At 37.6% G+C, this 27934-nt stretch overlaps 1 protein-coding gene and 1 long non-coding RNA gene across 3 annotated transcripts in view; one reads left to right on the forward strand and one right to left on the reverse strand.

Annotated features, from left to right (window-relative positions):
* IQCH (IQ motif containing H) overlaps positions 1-27934 on the forward strand; it is a 188267-nt gene that overhangs the window by 23707 nt on the left and 136626 nt on the right. Inside the window, exons 4-5 of one of the 2 annotated variants that reach the window (XM_074327525.2) lie at positions 4207-4318; positions 16562-16678. In XM_074327525.2, the coding sequence (XP_074183626.1) occupies positions 4207-4318; positions 16562-16678 (229 nt within the window). The remainder of the gene's footprint in view (positions 1-4206; positions 4319-16561; positions 16679-27934) is intronic. The other variant, XM_088797317.1, reaches the window with a different exon arrangement.
* LOC141570566 (uncharacterized) overlaps positions 18407-27934 on the reverse strand; it is a 44531-nt gene continuing 35003 nt past the window's right edge. Inside the window, exons 4-5 of the long non-coding RNA XR_016020870.1 lie at positions 22939-24735; positions 18407-21069 (exon numbers count right to left, since the gene is read on the reverse strand). This is a non-coding gene — a long non-coding RNA (uncharacterized LOC141570566). The remainder of the gene's footprint in view (positions 21070-22938; positions 24736-27934) is intronic.

The following is a 27934-nucleotide window of genomic DNA, read 5'->3' on the forward strand; positions in this document are numbered from 1 at the left end:
CCCCTAGAGTTCTTAGTTCTTGCTGGGTTATCTTATGTAGTATGTGTCCTTTATATTTCACTTGCACTACTTCGTTCTTCTCCTCTGCGTGTGCTCCAAAATGTGACTCTTGTGTTGTGTATATTGTCCTGTTAAAGAAGATCTTTAATTACTTTTCACTTGTGAGTAGGTGGGGTTAACTCCTAGGCTGACTAGTTGTGAGACTTGGCTCTGCCCACCGCAGGGTGTTCTGTTGCATCAGGGTTGACCACTTAAATGTGGTTTGGCCTCTACGGGCTCTTGTGCCTGTAGAGAATTCCCTCTGGGTGTGTCACTTGTAGGTCAAACCTGGTAGTACTCTGGTTTGGTCTGGAGTTGGCCTCTGGATGTGTTGAATCTTGTGCCTCTTAAGGTGGGCCCTGGTAGGGCAATTTCAGAACAAAGCAAATCATCAAGTACAACAACAACAACAACAACAAAGAAAAAATAAAATACATTCACATGTAAAAACAACCGACAGCCCACACTCAACACAGGCAAAGATATCAAAGATATAAAGACAAAACAAAACAAAAAACAAACAAACAAAAAACAAGCAGTGCCAGTCTTGGCTTAAGCCCACCAAGTAATCTCCAGGTTGTCCTCTGCTGTACCAAAGAGTCCTTTGTGTGTTGTGCAGGCAGAGCCGGTCACCTGGTACCCAGAGTGACACTGGGACTGCAGATTTAGATGCGTGGGGCTGAGGGGTCTGGGTGATAGTTTCTACAAAGTCAGTGCAGTTTCTGCCCTTGCCTGCACATATGCGCACTGAGAGTAGCACCACCAACCCTGTGTCCAGTTCTCCTGAGTCTTAGGGGAGACTCAGGGGAGTCTTAGGGAAGTCTTAGGGGAGTCTTAGGGAAGTCTTAGGGGAGACTTCTTCCGTGTGTGTGTGTGTGTGTGTGTGTGTGTGTGTGTGTGTGGCGGGCGGGAGATTTCTGAGCTGCTGAAAGCCCAGAGCTGCGTCTGCCCCCTACTGCTGATCTCGGGGTGTGCCTCCACAGTTGTAATTGCCCTGCCCTAGGCAGGCCAGAAAGGTTAGAGGCTGGGGATGGAAGGGTCTTCGCTCTCCCAGTCCAGCCATGTCACACTCCTCCCGCAGGCCAGAAAAGGTGGTGGCTGGGGTGGAGGAGTCTCTTCTCTCCTAGCCCAGCAAAAATCACACTCTTCCCAGCCTCTTCCCTGGGTCAGAGCTGCACGCCTGTCTTCCCAGAGCCTGAGCACTAAGGCTCCTCTGTAATCTGACACTACTCCTCAGTTCAGGGGCCAGTTTAAATCTCTGGAAAGGGGGGGTAGGATTGGAAGAGCGGGGGAAGTGGCCCAGGTATGGAGTTTGTGTCCTTTGTCCGACCTAGGGCCCAACTGGCTGCCCCCTCGGCGGGAGAGATCAGCTGTGGGACTCAGGGAAAGAGCCCACTTCCTGGCTTTTGTGTTCTCTGTTTTGTCCTGGGATCCCCTACGTCTCTGCAGCTGCAGATGCCGTCGGTGTTTCCACCGTTGCAGATGCAGGCCACGTTTCCATAGCCGCAGATGCGGGCTGCGTCCCCACAGCCAGCTGCAGATGCCGGCCGCGTCTCCACTGCGCTCCCTTCCCCCTTCCCCGGCTCGCCCAATTTGCCCACCTTCAAGTAATCCTTGCACAAGTCTCTTAGCTGTTCTGTGTGATGAGCAGAGAGTCCCTTGATGGGTTATATATGTCCCGTTTGTGATAAGATCCGGAGGAGAACTCAAAAAGTGCGCCCTGCTACAGCCATTCCTATGACGTCACCCCCTCCCCTTCACTTTTGAAAGATGATTTTGCTGGATACAGAATTCCAGGTTAGTGGGTTTTTTCTTTCCACTCTTCAAATATTTCATCTAGTCTCTTCTTGTTTGCATGGTTTATGAAGAAAAGCTTAATATAATTCTTATCCTTGTTCTTCCATAGGTAAGGTTTTTTTTTGCTTTCTGTGTTCTTTCAAGATTTTCCCTTTGTCTTTGGTTCCATAGTTTGAATATGATATGTCTAGGTGTAGGTTTTTAGACATTTATCCCACTTTGTATTTTCTGAACTTACTAGACCTGTAGTTTAGTGTCTGTCATTAATTTTGGAAAATTCTCAGCCATTATTTCTCAAATATTTCTTCTAGTCCTTTCTTTTTTTCTGATATTCTCATTACGAGTATGTTATACCTTTTATAATTGTCCCACAGTTCCTGGACATTCTGTTCTGCTTTGTTTATTCTTTTCTTGTCTTTACATTTCAGTTTTGGAGTTTATATTAACATTTCTTCAAGCTCACTGATTCTTTCTTTGGCCATGTCCAATCTATTGATAAACCCATCAAAGGCATTCTTTATTTATTATAGTACTTTTTAATTTCTAGCATTTTCTTTTGTTTCTTTCTTAGAGTTTCCATCTCTCTGTTTCTATTACCCATCTGTTCTTGCATGTTGTCCACATTTTCCATTTGAGCCCTTAGCATATTAATCATAGTTATTTTAAATTCCTGGTCTGATAATTCCCAAATCTCTGTTATATCCATATCTGATTCTAATGCTTACTTTGTCTCTTCAGACTATTTTGTTTCTAGACTTTTAGCATGCCTTGTCATTTTTTTTATTGATGTGTTAAGTAATATCTGGCTCAGAGTTGTGCTGTTTACTATTTGCTGTACCTGTAAGTGTCTGAGGCCTCAATTTCCTCCATTGTCTGTTTTGTCTCCCCTGTTGTCTTTGGGTTTCCCTAGAAATTCCTTCCAAAATAGTCTGAGTCTTGCAGTTCTTTCATGTGTAGTCCTCTGTTTTGCAGAGGCTCTAAAGATGTAATCTGTTGGAGAGAAGCATTTGATAATCCTATGATTAGGTCTCAGTTTTTTGGTGGGTCTGTGTCGCTGGACTGTTACCTTCACATGTTTTCCTCAGCATTTTCCCCCTTAGGTTAGACAGGAAGACTAGAGGAGGCTGGGGTTAGCTAACTGACCTTCTTCAGGTCACACAAGGCTTTAGTAAAATAGTTTTCCTTGAGAGCTTGCCTTCATTACAGAGAACAAAGAATAAAACTCTCTGGGGGTATTTTGAAATGGTTTCTTGTCCCTCCTCCATGCTTGTAGAAGAAGGGGATTTTTCTCTGACCTTTGTTGTGAGAACATGGTGGGGCTCCTGGAGGTAAAACTCATGAAAATACGGGGCCCCTCTAAGACTTGGCCTCTCAGAGTTTTTAACCTTCAAACTCAGCCACGCTGAGCCTCCAGTGATTCATGGATAGAGTTTAAGAGCCGTTGACGGTATTGGCTCCAGCAGCAGGCTTCTGCTCTAAGCCTTTATTCGCCTCTCTCTCCAGTTTTCAGGGCAGCAGTTCTCCCTGTGATCTAAATTCTCTGATGGATCCAAGAAGAGTTGTTTTTTGATATCTTCATATTTTTCCTTTGCTGTAAGGTTGGGAGTGATTACCTCCAAGCTCCTCACATATTGGGGTGGAACAAGAAGTGCACAAATTGTTTTCTAATAATAATTTACCAAAGTGGGCATCACCACAGAATCAAGAGATTGAGTCATTGGTGGTTGAGTTTTATTGATCTTAATTATATTGACCATTTTAAAGAACTGGAATCTGCTTTCAAATGAAAAGTTTTAAGATATGCATATACTCATTTTTACAACTTTATTTTGTTTTACGTTGCTCTCCCGTGGAACTGATTAATAAGGAAGACCTTTAACCAACTTTGATCCTTAAATCTTTGCAATCATATAAAATAGTAGAGGTTTAAAGGATGTAAGTATAAACTGCCTAGTGACCAGTATTTTAAATATATTTAACATTGGCTACCCTGTGATTTGGTTTTATTAAACAAAAATACAGCCTGTTATATATATTTTTTACCAACAAATGTTTTATAGTGTAGTAATTCTGTCAATTGCGAGTCATATACACATAAACTCAGCCAGAGATAGAGCTTTCTATTAATACTTTAATGATCATTATTAGACTCAGAAGTTTTTATGCTTAATGAACAAGTGCAGTGTTTTTTTTCTTACAAATACAGTTTTATAGTGGTGAAAATGCTAAAGATTGGTCTAATTTATTGTAATTACCAATAGAATATTTCCTGTAAAATCTAATTTAATTAAGACACATTGTTTTTAAATTGCAAGTTGTGAAGCTTTTAAGATAGCAAATTTGATTTTAAATTCTTTTTTTCCCCCTTAGGTTGCTTCCAGCTGTACTTGATCAGAAATCATTTATTTTCCCTCTGGAATCTGAGTGTAAACTTTGGCAACCCCAGCACAGTACATTTCCACATGCCTTTCCAAGAATAAAGGTAGAAATAGAGAAATCCATAGAGATAGATTGTGGATTAGTGTGGATTAGTGGCTGGGAGGAGGGGAGAATGCCGAGTGGCCTCTAATGCGTATCAAATGTTTTGGGGGGATGATGAAAATGTTTTGGAATTAGATCGTAGTGATGGCTACACAACTCTGTGAATCTACTGAACACCATTGAATTGTACACTTTTAAAGGGTGAGTTTAAGGTGTATGAATTATATCTCAATAAAGCTGTTAGAGAAAAATTTTAAGAGTAAAAGAAGGAAATTTGCTTTATATCTAAATGAGAAAACATGTCATTGTTTTTTTCATGGCATGGTCAATTTCTATGACAAAAGAGCTTTGTTCAGAAAGCAAAGGAAATCAAAACAGAATGCCTTCACATTTTTAAACAGAGCCCTAGAAGGAAAGTTTCCAGGTGGCAAGGACTAGAGCTCAAGAGGTTTCTGCCTTTGCCTCCTGGGGGCGTTCTTTCAGTTTGATTCCTGTTCCCTTCCTGATTCCCCCAACGTAGTAATAGCTCACCTCTTTTGGGTACCAGGTACTGTTGTCAGTGCTCTGGTAATATTAACTGTGTAACCTTCAGAATGATCCTAGGAGGCGTTATTATTATCTTCATTTTATTAATGAAGAAACCAAGGTACAGAATGTTAAAGAAGTTGGCCAAGACAACACAGCTGGTAAATGTCAGAGCCAGGATTATGGACCCAGACATATGGGGGGATCCAGAGCTGTCCTCTTAACCACCATGGTGCCCTTTTAAAAATAATAGCTTCATTGAGATATAATGTATATACCATAACATTCACCCTTTTACAAGGTGTTCAATTCAGTGGTTTTCAGTATATTCAGAGTTGTGCCGCGAACACGTGGTACCCTTTTCATAACTGTTTGTGTTAGCCTGTATTTTTCCTTCATTACACTTGCCACAATTTGTAATTAGATATTGAGTTGTATGATTTAAAAAAAATGTCTGTCTTCCTACTGGATTATAAGCTTAATGAGGGCAGGATCCATGTCAGTTTGTTCATTGCTATTTAATGGCAGGGGACTCGCAACAAATGTTTGTTGAATGAATAAGTGAAACCACCACAGTGACTTCTCATCCCCATGTGAAATATCATAAGTCCAGGCTCCTCTGCACTCCCAAAGCAGCCTGCTCTGACTTTTGTCATTGTACTTGTCACATTGGGTTCGTTCAGCCATTTTCTTACTGTGTGCCAAGGACTATTAAAGGCATGCTGGGGCGAAGAATTCAGACCTGATCCCTGCTTTTGTAGAGCTTACATTCCATTAGGTTGGTGCAACAGTAATTGCAGTTTTTGCCTTTTTTAACCTTTTAAACCGCAGTTACTTTTGTACCAGCCTAATAGTTGTGGGGAGACAGATTATCAATAAGAAAATACCAGGTAATAATAAAGGCTTTAATGAAGATAAAAGAGAACGCTGTGCTGAAGGGAGCTTAAACTTCTCACCTTCCTTACTATTAAGTATTTGCTTCAGTTAAATTTTTATTATTTTGCCAAAAAATCTCAGGAGCACCCCAGTTGCCCTCAAGTGCAATATTGGAGGTCTCTGGTTTATAAGGACAATGAAATAAAATATCAGAAATTATGTCTGGTGTAGAATGTGTAGTTGCTATTATTATTCCAGAACAAAATAAAACTATGGCCAGAAGTTTATTTTTCCCAAAGAGTTCTGAATCCTCGCAAATGATTATAAAGATGAGGAATCTTATGTGCTGAGTATAACCTCTAGGTTCTTTTAAATGCTGTGAGCATGGGTGAGCTTCATTTAGAAAGGAGCAAGGACTGTTTCACATCCTGATTTTATCTCCAGGGCCTGGATCCCTATTGTTGTTTTATTTCTAATATCATTGACATCTACTTAAAAATGCATAACCGCTGACACAAAAGAGCCCTAATTTTGCATTGTAAAGTCAATGACAAACAGTGCTGTTTTGCCAGCTGTTCTGGCAAGCTTACCACACCAACTTAAAAGCTTGTATTATTAAGTAGTTGTGAAATCCAACTGGGATATTACCATCTTTAATTGCCCACGGCCACACTTTTAAACTAGGTAAACCCCAGTTGCTTCTGTAAGCTCTCCTTATCCAAAGTCGATAGCTGTTTTTGGAATTCTATTTTACACCAAAAAACTTAAAAGACAAACCATTGGGAATTGCTCAATTGAAATTAAGAATCATAATTAAGAATTGTTTATTAATTTTCTTTTACATTTGAAAAAGCCATATTCTGATGGCTTTTCTTAATAGTACATCTTAGCTCCCAATCAACACCAGCCCTACCTCTCTTTGGGGCACCTTGGGCTCATGTACTCATAACAGTCAAGGAAAGGGTTTGAAATAAAAACAACCAAAGATGGGGCAACCGGATGGCTCAGTTGGTTAGAGCACGGGCTCTCAACAACAAGGTTGCCGGTTCAATTCCCACATGGGATTGTGGGCAGTGCCCCCTGCAATTAAAGATTGAAAACCGCCACTGGACTTGGAGCTGAGCAGCGTTCTTCACAACTAGATTGAAGGACGACTTGGAGCTGATGGGCCCTGGAGAAACACACTGTTCCCCAATATTCCCCAATTAAAAAAAAAATTACTTTAAAAAAAAAAACAACCAAAGATAAGGAAGAGGGAGGAAGAGAAGGAGAAAGCTTATATATGGGCCAAGACAAGAGTGTATTTGATTTCCTTGTTGTATGCCTTGTATATGGCAAGTTAGGTCTGAAGGCAATTTCAACTAGAAATTTCTAAACTATTTACATCAAAGGACCAACTTAGAAGCATGATATAGTTGATATGTTTGTAGGACAGGGAAAATAAAGCCATTTCAGTGCTTGAGAGTTATTCCCGATACTAATTCCATAAAAATGGATGCTTTAGCAATCAAACAAACAAATCTTGTGATTTAATATGATGCAACCGTGTGTCTTAGATCGGAAGAATCTTAATATTGTGAATTGAGATCTAATTGAGAAAATGTTTTCCAAAATTTGACCAAAACTAAAGTTTTGAGGATTTTTGACAGTATGAGGAATAATATGATGAAAGATGGAAAACGTCAGGGCAAGTAAGTCTTGCTTCACAGATTTTCACTGTGACTTATACCTCTCTTAACATTTTTTGCGGGAAACGAGTAAACTCGTCATATCGCCTCTAGTTGGAACCGGCAAAAATTTTGCAAAGTAAATAAATAGAGACCTCTTTTTAAACTAAAACACTGAAAGTTTCATAGAAAAATATCACATAGATCGAAAGATATGAATATTTTACGGAAAGTCTAATTTTGGCGAGAAAATGTCAAAAAAGCCCCGCGTTACGACGCGATTTGGCGGGAAAATGCCCGCTTATTAACATCAGCATGGAAAATTTTGCTCATAAGATGGCAGTTGGATTTTACAGAACAGAGTAGAGAGAAGAGAAGGCCGGCAATAAGCCAATCACTGTGAGCTCTGTCTTCTCATTAGAATGTAAGCTCCATGAGAGCAGTGACTTTTAAAAAATATATTTCTCTTTCTCCATAGCTTTTTAAAAACCTTTTTTATTATTCAAATAAACCAAGAATAGTATATGAGTAACCATTTCTCCTTCAACCTAGATTTAACAATTGTTAACCTATTTTTCACTGAAGTGTTTTGAAATGGAGACCTAATGACTATCAAACCCCTTAATGCTTTAACATGCATCTTTAAAAATAAACATATTCCTGTTTACCCACAATACCATTATCACACCTAAAAAAGTTAACAGTAATTCTTGAATATAATACCCAGCTGATACTCAGATTTTCCTAATTATCCCCCAAATGGCTTCCACTGCTCTTTTATCCAGACCTGGATAGACCAAGAGTTATCCATTGCATTTGATTATTTTATTTCTTAACATCTCTGTTAATCTAAAGCAGAGACACTCTGCTTTGTTCGTTGCTGTAAGCAGTGCTTAGATAGCACCCAGCCTAGAGTATTAGAAGTGTGGGTTCCCATCCTGGCCCTACCACTTACTACCTGTACTGTGGCAAGTCACTTAACCTCTGTGCCTCAGTTTCTCATCGGCAAGCTACGCATAATGATAGTACCTACCTACCTCATAGGGCTGTTGTAAGGATAAATGAGTTAACACATGTACTTGCTTATAACAGTGCCCCATATGTGGTGAGTGGTATTTAAGTGTTAATTCTTCTTATGATTTGTTGAAGAATACTGGTCAACCTCTACTATGCACCTAATACAAGTATGCCAGGCACTATTTTAGGCATCAGCCAAACTCCTCTGCTCTCATGCAGCTTACATTCTAGTTGGTGTGGGGGTAGGCATTAGGAAAACAAAAAACAATTTGAAAAGTAAATATCTATAGTATATTAGTAGGTGAAAGAAAAGCTGCAGGAGAAAGGGGTGTTGGGATGGTCTCACCTATAAGGTTACACTTGAACAGAAATCTGGTGGGTGTGACAGAGCAAGTCACTTGGCTATTTGGAAGAAGAGCATCCAGGCAGAGGAAGAAATGTGCAAAGACCCTGAATTAGGAGTGTGAAGGGCAAGTAAGTTGGAGAGGGGTGGGCGAGGAGGAGAGAGGAGGAAAAGTAGGAGGGGCCAGATCATGGAGACCATGGTGAAGACTGCGGCTGTTACTCTGAGTGAGATGGGAAGCCAGGAGGATTTTCACCAGAGAACCAATATAATCTGATTTGCAATTTGAAAGGGTCACTTTGGCTGCTGTGGTGAAAATATGTCAGAGGACAAGGGCAGAAGCAGGGAGACCATTTAGGAGCCTGTGTTAGCCATGATGAAATCATGTCTCATCCTCACAACATTTTGAGGGAAGGAATTATTGTTATTCCCATATTACAGACGAGGAAACTGAGGATGAGAAATGATATTAATTTAAAATTAAATAATGAGAGAACTGGGATTCGAACTCAGGTCTATTTGACCTCAAAGTCCTGGCTTGTCCTCACAACTATTAAAAATACAAAAATTCTAGCTCCCTTCCTGTGTTTGCCACAAAGAAATTTACAACAAAACAAAACAAAACAAAAAAAGAACCCCAGCAGAACAGATTCATGATTTTGTCCACAAATGGCTCTAACTATCCCCAGAATTATCCTCAAATTTTTCCCTTTAAACTGTCCCAACGAAATTTCTCAGTGCAATGCTCCTGATAAAAGCGACCTTTTTCTTTCTGATTTGTTGCAGTAATACTAATGTGGCAATTATGAAGCCACATTAGAATTATGGATAATACATTACAATACTCTATCATATGCAATACTGTTTTACTATAATTGGTTCCCATTCAATTGGTTTACATAAACACTTTAAAGAGCTTTATACTTTACATTGTACATAAGTTATAGCTAATGGAACAGATGATTAAGCATGGTATGTAGGGTTATGTCTATAAAAACCAGGCATCAAAAATAGGCCCTGAGGACAATATCTTCTAATAACATTATTTCCAGGAAAAGATTCAATTAACTACAGATTTTTGACTCATAGCACCCTTTCCAGAAGCCTCATCTAGTTACTGTGATGGCAAAGATTACCTGAATTTTGTTACATGGTATTCCATGCTTCTGTAACATTTCAAAGGTGGCATCTGAAATTTCTCGTGCCTTTCTTGCTGGTTTACCAGGAGATGCTACCTTCTGGGCATGCGGGGGAGTCATCGTTCCCTGGCTCTGAACTCATGCAATTAGTGGCAGCAAAGGAAGGGATGTCATGGAGTTAGTAACTGGCCCATGTGCCACACAAATAGGAACGCTTCTTTGGGCACACTAGTGCTATGGATCTGATGATTGTGTCATTGTGGCATACGGTAAGAATAACACAGACAGAGTACTACCAAATACGTCTTTCATCACGTGTTATTTCATTTTCTCAAATATTTTCATTTCAATGCTACTGTGTGCTATGCGCCGGAGATGTAAATCTCAGTGCCGTGTGAACTCATATTCTGTAGACAGACATTTTACAGGTAGTATGGTGAGTGCAGTAATAGCAGTTTGGGGAACAAAATGCTCTGGAAGGGCTAGGGGTGTATACCTAACGCCTGGGCTTTGTTCTAATAGTAAGTACATCCAGTCTGTCTCAGGCACAGCAGTCTCTGACCTCCGTGTCCTAGTCTGCCAGCTCGCACGATATGCTCTTCCAACAATTCTTCAACACTGTAAGGACCTCCAGCAGTGTTGGCCCCTCATTATTTCACTATTTATCACTTTTGTCGATTATCCTTTTCCTCCTGAGCTAGATTAGATTACATGCTTGTGGCAGAAATGGTTAGTTCCCTGGACTGAGGCTGTGATGGTTGGACCTCGAGCAGCCATCTAATACTAGGAGGTTGGACCTCGAGCAGCCATCTAATACTAGGGATACTACATTAGGGACAGCAGAATGCTAAGCTGGAAGGAGCCTGGCTCCTAGCAACTTCATGGACTTCCAAAGCAACTCTGAACAGCCTGTCTCTGGAATTCATACACATGAAAGGAGTCAGTTTTGTCTTATTTAGGCAATATTTTTCCAGTTTTTAGTTATGTGCAGAGAAAGTTAATCCTAACCTTCCCATTATCAAATTTATCAATCGTTCTGTCTGGATTTATACACGATGCCTTCTCCCTTGTCATAATGGAAGAGGTGTGCCTTCCCATGTTAAGGTCAGCATCTTATTAAGGCCTTAGCTTTTGTAGCTCTCCCCTCATTAATTATTAATTTTTCACTCTTCAGTCATTCCCAGATCTTTGCATGACTACAGGTCTCAGTATAATTGTCATCTCTTCCAAGAGGCTGTCTAAGGTATTCTCTATCCCATTAGCCTGTGTATTTTATTTAGAGCACTTATGGCAATCTGGAATAAGGAAGAGGCCAGCTCATGCCATCCTAAGGAAAACTATTAGAGGATTTTAAAGAGTTCAGAGATATATTTCAATTAGTGATCAGAGGCTCAGTAACTCTGGAGGTCATGCAGAGGATGGACTATAGGCAAGGAGATCCATCTTATAGGCCATTACAGAGGTCTACATAATAATCAATGAGGGCATTGACCAAAGCAGTGCCTGTGGGTATTAGAGAGAGAGTGAGGGATCTGATAGAGAGACAGGAAGTTGAATTAAGAGTGTATCAACTAACATTTCTTTATAATGTGGCAGCGTGTTATCATGGAAAGAGACTTTGGAGACAGAGAAATAAATCAAGTCCTAACTCCCCACCTGTGGCTTGCATGACCTTGAGAAATCACTTACCCAGTGATCTTCATTGGTAAAATAGTGATACTATCACATACTCCTCTTTGTCATTTTAACGACTAAAATAAATCAGGCAGATTATGACAACACTCACCTACCATGATGCCTGGCACAAAATGGGAGCTGAATAAATGTTAGCTCTGTCCCCAAACTTTCTCTTATTTTCCAATTCAACTCCTGTAGGAATCAGAAAACAGTATGAGCACATCTGAATAGTAGTTAGGTCGCAAGGTTTTGTCAACCTGAGGCTGTCAGGTGGCACCTGGACTGTTCAGGAACGATTTGGAGCTAAGTGATGTGTGATTGTTGATCCCTGTACACCCCGGGTAGGGAGGAGAGAGGGGCTATCTAGAGCATAGAATGTAACAGTTGAAGTGATAATAAAATATGAATAATTACATTTTAATAACACTTCAATTTCAAATATGACTTTTCATTAAGAAAATTTATTTTTGAATAGACACAAAAATAAAATGCAATTAATGTAACCATCACCCAGCTTTAGCAGTTACTACAATTTTACCATTCTTATTTCATCTATTCCCTCTATTGGTTTTAGTGAAGTCTTTTAAAGCAAATTCCAGGCATCATGTCATTTTTACTTTTAAATACGTCTGATGAGGATTTAAAAAAAAACATGATCACACCTAACAAATTAAGAAATGCATTTATATTGTTATTTCCAGTCCATGTTCAGTTTTCCATTTGTCTTAAAATTGTCTTTCTACTGCTGTTTGTTTGAATCAGGATGTGAACAAGGTCCACACATTGCAGTTGTAACTCATTTTATCGATAGCAGTTTCCCTCGTTTAAAAAAAAAAAAGTTATTTATTGGTTGAAGAAACCAGATCATTTTTCATATAAGTTTTTCCCCAGAGTCTGGATTTGCCTGATTGCAATCTTATAGTGTCATTTTACATGTTCCTCTGTCCCTAGTATTTTTTATACTTGTAAGTTAGTAATTTTATCTAGAAGCTTGATCAGATTCAGGTAACATCTTTTTGGATGCTTCATAGGTGGTGCTGTGTATTTCTTTTTATAGTAGCACATCAAGAGGCAAATTCTTTTTTCTCTTCTAATGATGTGACGGTTGATCAGTGAGTGCAAGTATTACCAGCTTGATCTACCCTTCATAGTTCCCCGCTTTTCACCTAATGGTGTTAGCAACCATTGATGTTTACTTAAATACATTATTTCATTAGGGATCGCAAAGTGGTGATTTTATAACTTTATCTTTCCTTCTGTACTCATTTTTATTAGCCTCTATCTGTAGAATTTTCCCTTATCAACTCTTTGGTGAATCTTAAAAATAGATTTTCAGTAAAAGCAGGATAGATGCTTGATTCTTTCTATTTATCAACTTTAAGATTACTTTATCAATTTAAAGTTTTTTGGGAGATGGGGAAATATTATTAAGAACTTGTAAATTTCTATATATTTGAAGTGTTTCTATCCATTGCAGTCATTATTTTTTGACCAGTACGAGCCCCTTTCAAGTTGGCTTCTGAATAGTACTTTATAATGTGCAAGATACTTAATATCCATTATTAGTCATTTAAACCTCACAAACAGCTGTTAAGGTAGGTGTTATTAGCCAGTTTTGTAAATAAAAAATCTAGAGCACAGGGCTTGAACCAGGACTTGGAGTCTTTTGTTCTTCCATTAAATGTAATAGTGGTTGAAAGAATCAGACTGTTAAAAGAGACTGGATTCTTTTCCTTTTTTCTGGTTTTGAGATTAAACAGCAGATGTCTTCACCAGTGGGAATATGATATTAAGCAATATACACTTTAGAAGGCATTACTTGTAGCAAACACTGTTGAGAATAATGTTATGCTGATAATACTGTAACTTAGTAAATAGCCTGTCTCAACTTTGCTTGTGAAGCATTTCAATTTTGATTACTCTGTGTGGGATCTACTGCTCAGATGTATGTCATTTTATGGTTTGTCCATGTCTAGGGAGCTGGCATTACACGCTGCCTAGTGTTTTTAATTCAGAATTTCTTCTAAAAGAAACCCTAGCCTCTTATGTTCAAACCCTAGTTTTAATAGCATAAGCTATTTCCTTCTTATGTAGCTTTGTGGGCATAGTAATAAAATAAATACCACAAAATCACTGATGAGATGAAAATTGAGCTCCCTGCTTCTGTGCAGCCATGTAGGTAAAACAGTAATTGGCTCTGATAATAACTTTTGTTCTTACAAACCAAAGTCTAAATGAGAGTCACATTTGATATATCTGCTTGTAATTACTATCAAAAGGAAAGAATACAAACTTTAGTTTGTTTAGTGACTCCACATAGACCAAATAAATTAATGATGTCTTTTCTTGACCAAGAAATTATTTCTAATATCTATCTTACTGTTGGTAAAAAAAAAAAAAAAAAGAAAGAAAGAAAAGAAAAGATCATCTTCCAGAGCATGCTTTTCTGCTTAATATAATGATTAATTTTTAAAAAATCTATAATTGTTTTTCTTGAAAAATCATATTACTGAGTTTCATAATGCAGCTTATGCTTATAAGTATTTTCCTATAAACTCTATAGATGGTTTGTGAGACAAATTTAGGTTATGAATCTATTTGGTAGTGATTTTCAATGAAAACGTTTGATATGTTAATATTATTTAAATATAGACTCGTTTAATATGTTCTTTAAAGGGAAATTAAATCATGTGTGCTACATATGATTATTTTGGTACACATGTGGTTTGGTGCCAAATAGTAAATATTAGAATATTAATCATTTTAAAGGATCTTTCCTATTGCTTTAGAAACCAACTAATAAAGAATTTATATTATAACCCTTCATTTCTATTTACATTTCAATTTCTTACCAGAAATACCTGTGTCCAGGGCCACAGAAATGTAAAAATGGGCAGAAAACAACTGAATTTTGATGTCAGTTTTAACAATAATTCTGTATTTGATCATTTCTTTCCTACACCAGTCCTCTAGCCACACAAAGTTGATAGAACATAAAACTAAGAAAGCTGCTCTGGTCCACTGAGCCAATAATCCCAGGATTACGAAGTTCTAACAAGGCTTAGACCTGATAGATGAAGTTATTACCATCAATTGTATCTAGAACACAGATTTTTAAAAACAGCCTAATTACAGAAACCACATCCAGTCAATATAATACATATTAGCAATCTTAGCAATTTCCCGAGCCTTGGTAGAATGGAAATTAGTCTCAAAGTTTAATTAAGAAGGAAAAAATTATGTTCAGGTATTAATTTCAATAAAAGAGGCACTCAGCTTCCATGCAAAAACCCCAGAGTAGGAAGGAATAAATGGCTTTCCACAGAAGGAAAAGCCATTTATAATTAAGCACAATATTTTTTTCACCAAGTGTATTTCAAGGAGAAGGGAATAGAGAGGCCTTATTGGCTACCTGTGTCCCTGCACGGGTTAAATAAAGTGGACAGTTGCGTGCAGTTATTTGGAGATTTGGTTAAAACAACGCTATTAAAAAAATAAAAGGAAGGTTTGGAGTCTGTATTAAGAAAAAACTAGACAGCATACATTCTGTGTTTTTGTAGTCTTCCCCTTCACTTTTGACCTCAGCCCATTTATGGATGCTTCCAAGCAAAGAAACAACTGGATCATGAACTAATCTGTCTGGTTCCTACAACCATTTTAACAATTGTATCAGATCACCCTCAGAACTAAGATGCTCAGTTGAAAGGAAATCAGGTATTTTTAGTGATCACACCTCCTTTTTAAAAAGTCACAAAAGCCACATATTTACGATCCACTTATGTAAAATGTCCAGAATGGGCACATCCAAGAGACAGAAAGTAGCTAAGTAGTTGCCAGGGGCTGGAAGGAGGAGGGACTGGGGAGTGATTGTGAATAGGTATAAGGTTTCTTTCTGGGGTGATGAAAATGTTCTGGATTGAAAGAGAGGTGATGGTTGTACAACTTTGTGAGTCAGCTAAAAACCACTAAATCACACGCTTTGAAAGGAGTGAATTTTATAGTATGTGAATTATGTCACAATAAAAAAGTCACAAGACTTCAAAAACTGTTGATAATGCCATATTTCTTAAGTGTCAGCTTACCTTTTAGCATCAAATCATAGAATGACAAAGCAGGGGTGGGGTGTGTGTTGGGGGGAAGGTGAATAGTTCTTCAAGAGACCATCAAGTCTAACGGACACATTTTGAAAATAAAGAAACTGACTTCCAAAGAGGGGAAGTGACTTACCCAAGGTCACACACAGGCAGTCCAGGGTAGAGCAAGACTGGAACCCACGTGTCTGGACATCTGGCCGGTGCCCCTTTCCTCCACCACTGTGCCGCCTACCCTGGTGGTTTATATTTAAGCATCTCAGTTGTAACTAATTTGAACTATTTAAAATGAGAAACACGTGGTTCAAATGAGATGCTTTTATTTATTTACTTTTCTAACGAAAGCATACATTTTTCCTATAGTTAGTAAAAAATCTCTGGAAAGAAGTAAATAAATTTGTTGTGGTAAATTTACCAAGTCCAAACTGAAATTTACCTGTAAATATCCCCTGAGGAACGTGCCACATTAACAGACCAAGGGAGCCCTCTACCTGTGTGTTTGTAGTATAGATTTCATTGGCAAAATCCTTGACCTGGAAAGCTAAAAATAAATCAAGATCAGGTATTCTAGTCCTTTGTCCACCTTGGTTGGCTTTTAGCATTATTTTTGAGAAAATAAATGCTGTCTGAGGCTGTATTTGTATGAGCAATAGGATACATGGAGGAAAATCTGCCAAAAGTTCCTTTTCTGTGAATAAAAGAGAACAATTAACAACATAAATAAAAGACCTAAATACATATATATATATATATATATATATATATATATATATATATATATATATATTCCAGTGAGAATTACATTAAAATAATTATTTTCAAAGAACTTTATACTCCTTTGAGGATATAAAATGTTAGTAAGCATTTTTGTTCATCCAGCATGAAAGTTTCATTGTTTCTTTGTTTCAGCAAAAGATAGGGTTGGATGTAAAAATCATGCAGGATCCTGAAAACATCCACCACAGAGCTGCTGTAAATGCGAACTATGGAATCAGTTTGCCATATATTAATCAGAGACAAGCATGTGTAAGTAATGAGTTGTTTTAATGAGCTCTTAATTTTTTTTAAAGATTAAAAGTCATCTATTGGTAGTGTGATTTTAAGTAAAGATTTTGATCCTTTTGTCCTTAGAATTTTTTGAAGATGAAATGGAGTGGCTTTCATTCTGTTTATAATTAGAAATGATTAAAACATGCAAACCTATTTTTAAAGGATCCATTTGTAGCTCATTCAAATTTCTCTGTTTTATTTGATGTTCCTAAATAATCGAGTACCATAATTTTAACAAGGATGAGGTAATTTAACAACAAAGAGGATTAATAGAGAAATTTTAAATATTTTATTTGATAGTAGCTTACCACTAGAAAAATCAAAAGGAAACAGCATAGTATCAGCTTCAAAGGTGTATCCTTATACAATATACAAAATGTAATTAGATTATTCTAAATCTGAAACAATCAGGGATTAATTCTTTAGGTCAGCAAAGTGATAAGAGGGAAAACAATCAAATGGAGATTGCAGTGAGGGATTTCAGAGTCTACCTATTTTTGCTATTGACTTGCTGATAGGTGTCCCAAGGGAAGGATTGGACTCCTGTGTTGTGGGGTTTTCTTGGGAGAATTAAGACTAATGCTTCATTTTAATTGGGAAATTATTTTATTTGAAATCATTTCTAATACTGAAAACAATTACTGAGGTGACATTTTACATTCTTAAATACATTTTAACCTTTGGCTTCTCTCAAAAGCTCTTACATGTATACTTCAGTGAAATCAAAACTAAAAGCCAGATTAATTTTAGAATTAAATTGCAAAACCATTTCTAACCAGCATAATAGTCTCTTAGATTAATCTTCCAAATTTCCTACATGTTTTTAACTGCCTACTTCATTCATGTAACCCTGTAATATATTTTCAGTTTCTTTACATATGCTTTATGTTATTCTAACAGGTTTGGTTTAAGAGCACTTTATCACAGAAATACTTTTATAGCCTAAGAAATGACCAGAAAGTTAGGTATTTTTATTCCTGCTGAAACTTTATTTAAAATGTCACAGTGAATAATGTGAAAGGATTTTTATCTGCTCCCATGAGCCCAAAGCCCTTGAAATAAAAATATTATTTCTCTGGCTGTAGAGACAGAAGCAGATTTCTCTTTTGTTGTTGTTGGTTTTCCCCCTTCAATCTAGAATTAATATTAGCTTAGCTAGTGGAGTGCTGAGGACTTGGAGCCCAAGGCAACTGCTGTATCTTATGCAAACTTTTTCTGATGAGCACTAAAGTTTAAAAAGGCAGAACTCTAGATTTACAGAGAATTATGCTTTGCTTTAATGCTTCTGAGTGAGGATTCAGACATAAACAGGAAGCCAAAAATTACATCCAAAATTTGGGGTAAAATCTTTATCATTTATTATATATTTTTTCTAATTCCCAAATAGGCTGAGTGCCTTGAATATTGTGCCCATGTACTTGGAACACAGCGGGTTTGGGAAAGCTCTTTGTCTTATCTAACACATAGATAATATGTACTCGTTTATTGTATGAAAGATCCTTGTTTCCCCATAAAACTTGACTCATAAAACTGTGCAGCAGAGCACTTTAAAATGTATGCACATTAGGTACATTTTACTCAAATTAACTATTGACATTTCAATTGAAATAGTTGACCTTATCGTTTTTTGTTGATTAGAATATATATATATATTCTATATATTATTATATATAATAATTATATATATATGATGGTACTAACTGGAAAACAGTATTTTCATTTTGGATTTATAAAACAGAAGCATTGTGCAAAAGGTCCTATGAAAGAAATATTCAAGTGTTTGGTTTTAAACATCATGTATAGCACTTAGGAATAAATACAGTTGTGATTTACCACTTATAAAAATGTTTTTAAAAGCACTTACCCAAACCGAAGCAGTGTGTCTAGTGTCATGATGTATAGTTAATTAGAGAAGAAGCATCAAGGCTAATCGCTTTTTAGAACTACTTGAAACACTCTAAGGGGATTATTATTTGGCTGCCGAGGGCCATGTGTTTCCTTACTTCTGAAACTTGAACAGCTTGTCAAATGCCTATAAATAATCTTAGACATTTTTTGAAGGAGCAAATTTGAATATGTAGCTCATATACTTTATTAGTTCCTAGAAACTGGTATTTTCTTCATTTTGTGAAGAGGTGTATCCTGCCTGATAATAAGGGGCTGGTGCAAAGATTTTAATGCACTGAAAACACATATATCCCAGACGCACGTACACATACACACACTCACTGCCCCCCACGAAAGTGCCTTCAGAATGTTATATCCTGTAACTCTGTTAGTAAAATCAATTTAGAACAAAATATTAAAAGTGAAAGTCGCTGATGATTTCTCCAATATCTTAAATCTGCCAAATAATAACATTAATAATAATAAACCCTCTATCAGGTGTTCGAGTAGGGCCTTGTAGGTATGGGAAGACACGAAGAGATCTCTGATACTATTCATACTTACTCACTGACATCTAGTTCCCATTAGACTTTCTAATGAAACACATTAAAACATCTACAGAAAACTTGACTTTGATTTATTTTTTTTAAATAAAAAGGGTTTCTTAAAAGGCTTGCAACATGTATCTGTTAACATGAATTTTAAAAGAACGATTATGAATGCATAACAAAATAGCCAAACAAAACATTGCTTTGAATTGCTGCACAAATAACTCTGATTATAACTGTTATGACCTAGAAAAGAATCATAAAAACATTTTTCTTTTTGGCAAGATATGAGTTGCTGTAGAATTATACTAGTTCTTTGGTCCCACTTTCCAAATAAATAAATATAGAATGCAATGTAAACTTAGAATCTTTTATTTATTCATGAGGTGGAATTTAATACTATTATGATTTCTAGATTTTATGAGTCATATGTTATGCAGTGTTTTTCACTAACTTAGTTGGGTAGCAATCACACTTCACAAATCATAGTTTCATTCTTTACTGTTTCACTGGGGGGTGTACATAGTAATCCCTCTCACTGAAAGCACATTCATTTCTGAAATGATAAAGTAATGGAAAGTGAGGCAATTGTGTTAATGTCAAATGATTAGAAGAAGCACCAGAAATAAGGGGCGGGGGTGAGGGGTGGGGGGCGGAGAAAGAAGGGCCATTTCAAAACATGATTGTGTTTTAAGCCCATGCATATGGCCACAATTACAGTCACAACATAATTTGGCAATGGTAGCAGAATTAGATTTAAACAAATTGATGTTACACTGCAGTAATTCAGAATGAGCTTGTTGCATTTATAAACCATAACAAGAAGCAGAGTGAATTAATAAACCCTTCTTGTCACTAAAAATAAAAAAGGGAATAATTGCTGAGATGGAGTTAACAGATGACTGTAGTCAGCATCCTTTCAGCCCAGATATGGGAACGTGAAGGTCACCCCATCTCACATGACAAAGAGGGAACATTTTGTTGGTAAACAAATTAATCTTTTGAAAGGTCGCCATTTGTTTTAAGTTTTTATCCAGTTCTTGTCATCTGGAATCAGAGATTGACTGTCATTTCACGAGGCAGGGGTGCAGTTGAAGCAGACAAAGCTGCTTCTGTACATATCAGCACTCCTTGACAAAACTCGGTGCCTGATTGGGATGCTATGGGCTGCTGGTTTACAGCTGTCTCCGGACAAGAATGGAGGCCCACCCCTGAATTCCAATAAGATGGGCTGCATATTCCGCCTGCTGTAAGCTGGCCTTCTGCCCACAAGTAAAATGTATTGTAGTTCAAGCCAGCAATTATCTCTTTTACTTCCTTCTGTGCTGCTTCTGTTCTCTTTTTCCAAAAACAGATGTGGGTATTCACTCAAGTTCTGCATCTATTCTTTCTCACACCTGCCGGGGCAGAATTTTGACAGAGGTAGGGTTTAAGAGAGCCAGCAGACAACGATCAGATGTAATTTCATTGAGAGCAGTTTTTTAAAAAAAATGTTGATTTTGTTCAGGAAATGTGGAGTCAGCATCTTGAGCCCTCTCCCTTTTCCCAGGAGCATGTGGTAAATTAAATTAGTTGAACAAAAGGAAATAGCTTTAAAGACATTTAGAAATGCCATATCCTATTTATAATACACAGTCATTACCCAAGGACTATGACGGCACACAACATCCCCTGGTCTGTCATTGAAAGAGATCTTTCTCTTCAGGTTGCTTAGAAAGAGTCTTTAAGGAAACAATGACTTTTCGTGTTCTCGATTCACAGCCTATAAAATGTATTCCCCCATGATGGTAGTAGTGGTGGTGGTGCATCGTCTTTGTGAGTTGCTGCTTTTCAGAATCTTAGTTCTCCATCTGGAGTGCTAGAAAAGCTGAAGAAAGTGATGTGACAATTGTCATTGGCTTGTGTCTGGCTCTCTCACCAAAGCCCATGACTCTGGGAGGGGAGAGAAGCAATTAGAGGCTCTACCCTCATCAGATAATGGTCACAGAAAATCCAGCTGTAATGAGTTCTCTGACTTCTTGAGAGTGCTGTGTACCTTGAGTTTCCGTGCTAAGATCACATGTGCCTTCCCAAACCAACCCTGTGCTGAACTCCAAGCATTTTTTGGCTGTGAGCACAGTCATTCTGGGTCAGACTGTCTGGTGTGAATGGGGGATCTAGATGGGCGCTCTCCCAGAAACAGCTTCCGTTTCCTCATGTGTAAAATGTCCATAATAAAACTGTATCGTAGAGTTGTACTAAGCTTTAAATGAGATCATTCAAAGCACTCCAAAGTTCCGGGTAGAAGTAAGTGCTCTGAAAATATTAGTTATGACTATTGGCAATTTTCACATATTGTACCGTGCCGTGTTTTACACAGTCATCTAAAACTTATATTGTTGTAGGGGTCGGGGGAGAGAACCAGAGTATTACTGATGTCCCTTCCAGGGATTCTGCTTAATATTTCCTATGTGATGCCATTTTCCCACACAGATATGAGGACAGGGGCCTTGTTGTCTGTTTTTCCAATCTTCCACCGCACCAAGCAGAGTTCTGCACAGTAGGAACTGCGGAGAGGACTGATTTGTGTCCTCATCCATCCAGCATCGGCAGTGAAGCTATATAACCTGATGCCGGGCCTAGAAGTGAAGTAACGCTTCTCCTGGCCTCTGGTAGCCTAGCTGCACAGGGCACCCTCCCACTAGGCCATCTGCTAAGAGTTGATTTACCTAGTGCAACACCCTTGCTCCTGGGTTTCTGTAACAGCCTTGCCACTAACTAGCTATTTCCAGGAGCGAGTGACTCTACCTTGCTCATCCTCATTTTCCTGCTTTCTAAAATAGGGAGGCTAGATGGGTGGTGATCTGGTGTGGTGGAAAGGGTTTGGAGTCGAGTGGATCGGAGTTTGGGTACTAGCTGTCATTTTCCAGGTGTGTAACCCCAGGTAAGCAAATGAACACCTAGGGTCCTCAGTTTCCTCTTACGTAAAGTCAGGACAATAGTGCCTACTAGGTGTTATGTGGATTATAGATAATATATTAACATTGTTGGCACATAATATAAAGTTCCTGCCTTTCTGAAAAAATGAATTAATATTCAAAATCTCATATTTCCTTCTTCCTTCTTCTAAAACCTGTGCATTGAGAAAAAGATCTGATTTGGCTCCTTTCACACTCCAGTATGAGTGATAAGGCTGAATGCTCTGGCATTAAAGTTGTTACAAAGAATTCCAATGAGTTCCAGGGAGGCTGTAAGCATTTAATTCATATTTCATTTTTATGATAAATATTTAAAATATTTTAAAGTGTAATAAAGAAGACTGCATACATACTTAAATTGGATACCAAATTTTAATGCATTAGATACCATCACTGGGTTAATTTGTGCTATCAGGTTAACTGTGAGCACAGGGGCACGCGTGTGTGCATGAGTGCTTGTATGTGCATGCACACGTATTTTTGAATTTTTTATAAAGGTGGTTTTTATTAGATAGAGTGCATATTTGTACTAGTCATATTTTAAAATTCATGTCTGTGCGTATAAACTCCTTTAATAATCCTACAAATAAATAAGTCAAGATTAAATGAGTTAATACATGTCAAGGTCTTAATGCCCCTAGTAAGCATTCACTAAGCGCTATCTGGTATTAGTATTACAACACATGTGTGTTGCTACCCATTAAAAGCCAGACAAGTTCTCTGGTGCACATGTTTGGCGCAGCATAATAGTCAACTGTACAATATAACGGTACATGTTACATCATGATAATATAGCATTATAGATGGTTTCATTTCTTATTTTTAAGTTTGGGCTGCTTCTTACCGGATTTGAAATGTGCTATACAATCTTCTTTGGCATTGCAGGGTTGCAATGTTACTTTGTTTACAACTGCAGATAACAAATCAGCAGTAAAGCATCATCTTAAAATGTGGACTCAACATACAAAATAAAATTAGGTTGTTTTGAAAATGAGTGAATATCTGAAAGAGAAGGGTGCTGAGATACCTGAAAAGAAATTTAAATGGGACATGATGGAACATCATAAATTTTATAAGACACATTTGAGAAGTACTTTTGGTCATTCAACCCTTCAATGACAATAGCATTTATTAAGTATGCCAGACATTACGCTAAGTGCTTTCTGTGCCCTATGTCATTTCTAATCCTTACACATATAAAATAGATGCAATTTTTATAACCATTTCACATTTGAGGAAACTGAGACTATGATTTAGCTACTTGCCTAAGGTTCTGAATAAGTAAGGGAGTCAGGATTCAAATTATTTCCAAAATCTATTTGTCAAATCTTCCCCAATTGAGTACTTAACAACTACTGCTTAATTATTAAGGAAAACGAGCGGTTGTTAGATATAGTTAGTGATTCTATTTTGAAACAAAAAAATTCCTGCTCTTCTTTAAAGCCTCTGAATTATTTTAATTGAAGAAAATCATGAGATTATAAGTACCATAACAAATTGTTATCTATTTGAAACTACTTATCTACTTACAGGAGGATTTTCTCCACCTTGTGCAGGCAAAATAAAATACAGAAATAAACTGTATGCTGTGATGGGTGTAAGACTGCAGGTATTACCTATAGCTCTTGATTTCATAATTTGCCTTCATCAAAAGGGCCTCCTTATTTCTAGTGTTGATTTATATGTACGTGTAAATTTATATAACTAATACATATACTTACTGATATATAATTCTCAACATATAAAATCGGTACTAAATTCTTGTAAAACTTGGGTTTATTTACACTTCAGCATTCTATTTAAGGTTGCATTTGAAAAACAGATTCTACTGCTAAAAATAAATTTAAAAATCTTTGGCGTTAGAGTATTACCTTTCCCATGGGCTTTTGCTTTTTAACAAGAGTAAATCCTCTATTTAATTAAACCAAAGGAGTTAGACTCTATTAAGGGATTTCAAGCATGAGTGGACAGGGAGCAGAGGGATTTGGGAGATGCAGGAAGAGAGCCTTTGTAGTGCCCTGGAATCATCCCAGGCCAGCAGCCGGCTGCTAATGAAACAGCCCTGCTTCTGGGGTTGATCCAGTGCCTTTGCTCTACAGGGGATTTGAACTTTGGACTTGAGCTTGGTACTTGCTTGACTTCGTACTAAGAAGTTATGTTTCTAAACTCCTAATTCCACTTTGATGAGTCAAAAATTAGGCAGATGGAGGAGACTGAGTCAGCTCTACGACAGGTTTAAGGCACAAGGGGTTCAGGGATAGAAGTGTATTTTCAATATAATTGGTGTCCAATGTTTATTATTTTATGCATTTATAGTAACATTATTCTGTGAAGGCATCATAGACTTCACCAGACTGCCAAAGGGGTCCATGGACTCCCAAAAGTTAGAACTCTCTGTGACAGATCGCCTTGTCCTTCACACAAATGTCCAGTGTGGGGCCAAGTACGTGTCAGAAAAGAGAAGTAACTGAAAAACTCTGTATTCCTTATGGATGAAAGATCCACTCCTCATAGTTGATGGTGCAGGAAACCTACCAAAAAGTGGATATATCTAGACTGCCACTCCAGATTTTCATAAGAATTGCACCTTCGTGAGTAGAAATATATAACTTCATGCTTTCATATAACTACTGTTGCATTTCTGTTGCAAGGAGGAAAATGGAACAGCTACAAAAGTGGTAATGCTTGCAATATTATAGGAAGTGTTCTGTTTAAAATGAAGCAAAAGAGAAATACTATAGCAAGTCGCACAATAGCATTAGCCACAAGAGAAATGGGTCTAATAGAACTGTTTTTATCATGGCCCAGGTTAATTATCTACTGAGAGGTACTTGAGATGAATAAATACTATTGCTGTGTTCTCCAATATTCTAACCCATTGTACCTTAAACTGTATTTGAATTCAAGTATACATTCCTAACCTTTTAAAACCACTTTGTACCCATAGACTAGAGTGATTCACCCTATACTTTAAAAGCACGGCCTCTGAATCAGAATGCGTAATGTAAGCCCAGTAGATATTTATTTGGAGGAGATCCCTCTCATTATAGGCCTACTACAAAACACCACTCACCTTCAGCTCACATCTGTTTCTTTGATAACACTCATTAGACTGCATTCCTGTGTGGGGCCTTGATCTTGTAGATCAACTTCATTCAACATGTTGCATTGTTCCTGTACTTATTTTTCTTATTTAATGCTCAGAGTTGGGGACAGGGGTGGGGGAACACATCTCCTTGTCACTACTCTGTGTTTCCTATCTAAGTAATTGTACCACCCAGAGGAGAAGAGAAACCCTGGCTGGAAGAAACAGGATCTATCAGGAGGACAAAAAGACAGATAAGATGTGAGAAGGAACCCGTCCATATGAGGGATTTCTTGGCAAGCTACCCTGCTTCCCTTATCTCCCCATGTTTCCCAAGCCACTGGAGCCACATAGAGCAAAAGGATTCTTCTTTCCCCATGATGTGAGGCCCAGATGTGTCCGATGGTTAGGTTCAGTTTTGCATTAAGTCCTCACTTAACGTCATTGATAGCTTCTGTGACTTGAAGTGAAACAATGCATAACAAAACCAATTTTACCATCGTCTAACTGATATAAACAAGAGTAAGTTCCTACGGCATCTCACCAACGTTACAACAAAACAACGTTGAACGAAACGTTATTCAAGAACCTGCTGTACTAATAGGTCACATAGGCTTGCCTGGGGACCTAACCACTTGGTTTAAGAGGTTCCTAAGAAAACTCTCTAATGAGTTTCAAAATAGCCTTTTCTATTTCTAAGTTGAAAGGGTAAAATCTGTAGAAGTTTATCAGAAGAAGTTGTAAAGTGAAAAAACAGGCACTCTCACCCACGTGAGGTAGCTGACCACGAAGAAAATATTATTCCTGATATCCTCTTTTCTACCCATTTAAAAATATAATGGATACCTAATATTGGATTATTTTATGTAATGATAATTTAGGGGGAAAGGGGTTGACTCTTTCAGCAAAGGATTTTCAAAACCCCAACCCTCTCTTTATGGAATTATCATTTAATCTAAAATATTGAAATCCCAGGGAAAGTACCTGTCACCCCCACAGTCTTGGGTTTATTACTCCATTTACCTGGAGTTTCAAGCAGAGCACCCAGACTTTAATGGAAGGGAAGATAATTCCCCCACAACCTCCACGTTCTCATTTTGAACACTTGCAGGACACCTAGCTGTGCCTCTGCTTGGGGCTACATTTTAAACTGCACTGTGTTACCTGCACAGGAGGCTGCATATCAGGTAACAGCCAGCACTTGCGAATGCTTCTCGGTGTTGGGCACGGTGTTAAGTACAACACACACAGATTATCTCATGCAATCCTCACAGTAACCCTGCAAGTTCAGTACTATTACTACTGTCGTTTCATATTTGGGGAAACTGAGGCAAAAGTGGTGAAATAACTTGCCCACATTCAAACAGCCCAAGTTCCAAGGGTCATAATTCAAACGTCTGACTTCCACATTGGCATTCTTAATCCTGATTCTATATGACCTCCAACCTTCGGGAAGCTTTGAGGATGGTGATTTGACCTGATTTGACCTGCATCCGAGGGATAGATCTGGGACTCGGCCAAAAATTACTTCTCAATGACCAAGGAATTTTTGGAGAAATTTCTCTGCCTTGGTCTGGGAATAGAAATAAAAGATCAAACCACTTAGTAAGAGGCTATGTTAACTCAAGATTAGAACAAAAAGAGGAGCTGGTACTTTCTCCCCCAGCTCTATTGAGATATAAGTGACATATAATATTGTGTACATCGAAGGTATACAGTGTGATGATTAGATGCACATGTATCCTGTGAAATGATTAGCACAATAAGATTAGTTAACACCTCCATCACCTCACGTAATTACCTTCGTGTGAGTGTGTGTGTGTGGTGAGAACATTTAAGATCTACTCTCCAGAACTGGTACTTTTAAGATGAAAACTTCCCCCAGCTAGACTGTAAACCCCTTTAAGGGCATAGACCATATCTCCAACATCAAGCATAGTGTCTGATCTGGTGAGAATCCAATATAAACTTACTATTAATTGGTGTGTATGAAGTTAAGGACTTTGAATAACAGCTTGTTAAGGACCTGTGTAATTGAGTTAGGTTGTGTCAAGTTAAGTAATGAAATACCATATACCTCATCTGACTACATTTGTAGAGAATTCCTCTTCTGGCCATAAAAATGTCTTCCCAGATCCCTTTAAGTAGAATTAATTTTCCCTTCCCTATATCATCATTGTAAGCTTTTAAAGCTTTTACATGCTTTGACTTGAATTTACTGAGCGCCGTCAAAGAACAGTTAAATAAATAGATATATTACTGAAAATGAAAAATGATTATAATAAGAATGCCAGTTCTTTCCAAATTAATCTTTACATCTAATGTAATTCCAATCAAAATTCTTATGGGCTTTATTTGGTTTGTGTGGAGTATTAATTCTTTTCAATTTGACAGATTTCATCATCTTGAAAAATAAATGGGAAAAGGCTTCATTTTTTTTCCCTGAAGAAGATTAATGAAGGTGAACTTTTCATACTAGTTATTAAAACATATGCTATAATTATAATAATTATAATAGCATTCTATGGGTAAATAAACAGATCAATGGAATAAAAAAGTGAGCGCAGATATTGACCTTAGAATAAAGGATAACTAGAATGTTATAAAGATGACAGTATAAGTCGGTGAGATACAGGGAGGCCTTGTTAGATAAATGATGCTGAGTCATTTGGCTAACGATTTGGGGGGAAAGCATTAAGTTAAATCCTATACCAAAGAAAACTCCAGATGGATTAAAGCAAAATGTTTAAAAAGA

The sequence above is a fragment of the Rhinolophus sinicus genome, chromosome 3 (assembly GCF_057876585.1).
Source record: "Rhinolophus sinicus isolate RSI-liver-muscle chromosome 3, RSI-T2T, whole genome shotgun sequence".
Lineage (NCBI taxonomy): Eukaryota > Metazoa > Chordata > Mammalia > Chiroptera > Rhinolophidae > Rhinolophus > Rhinolophus sinicus.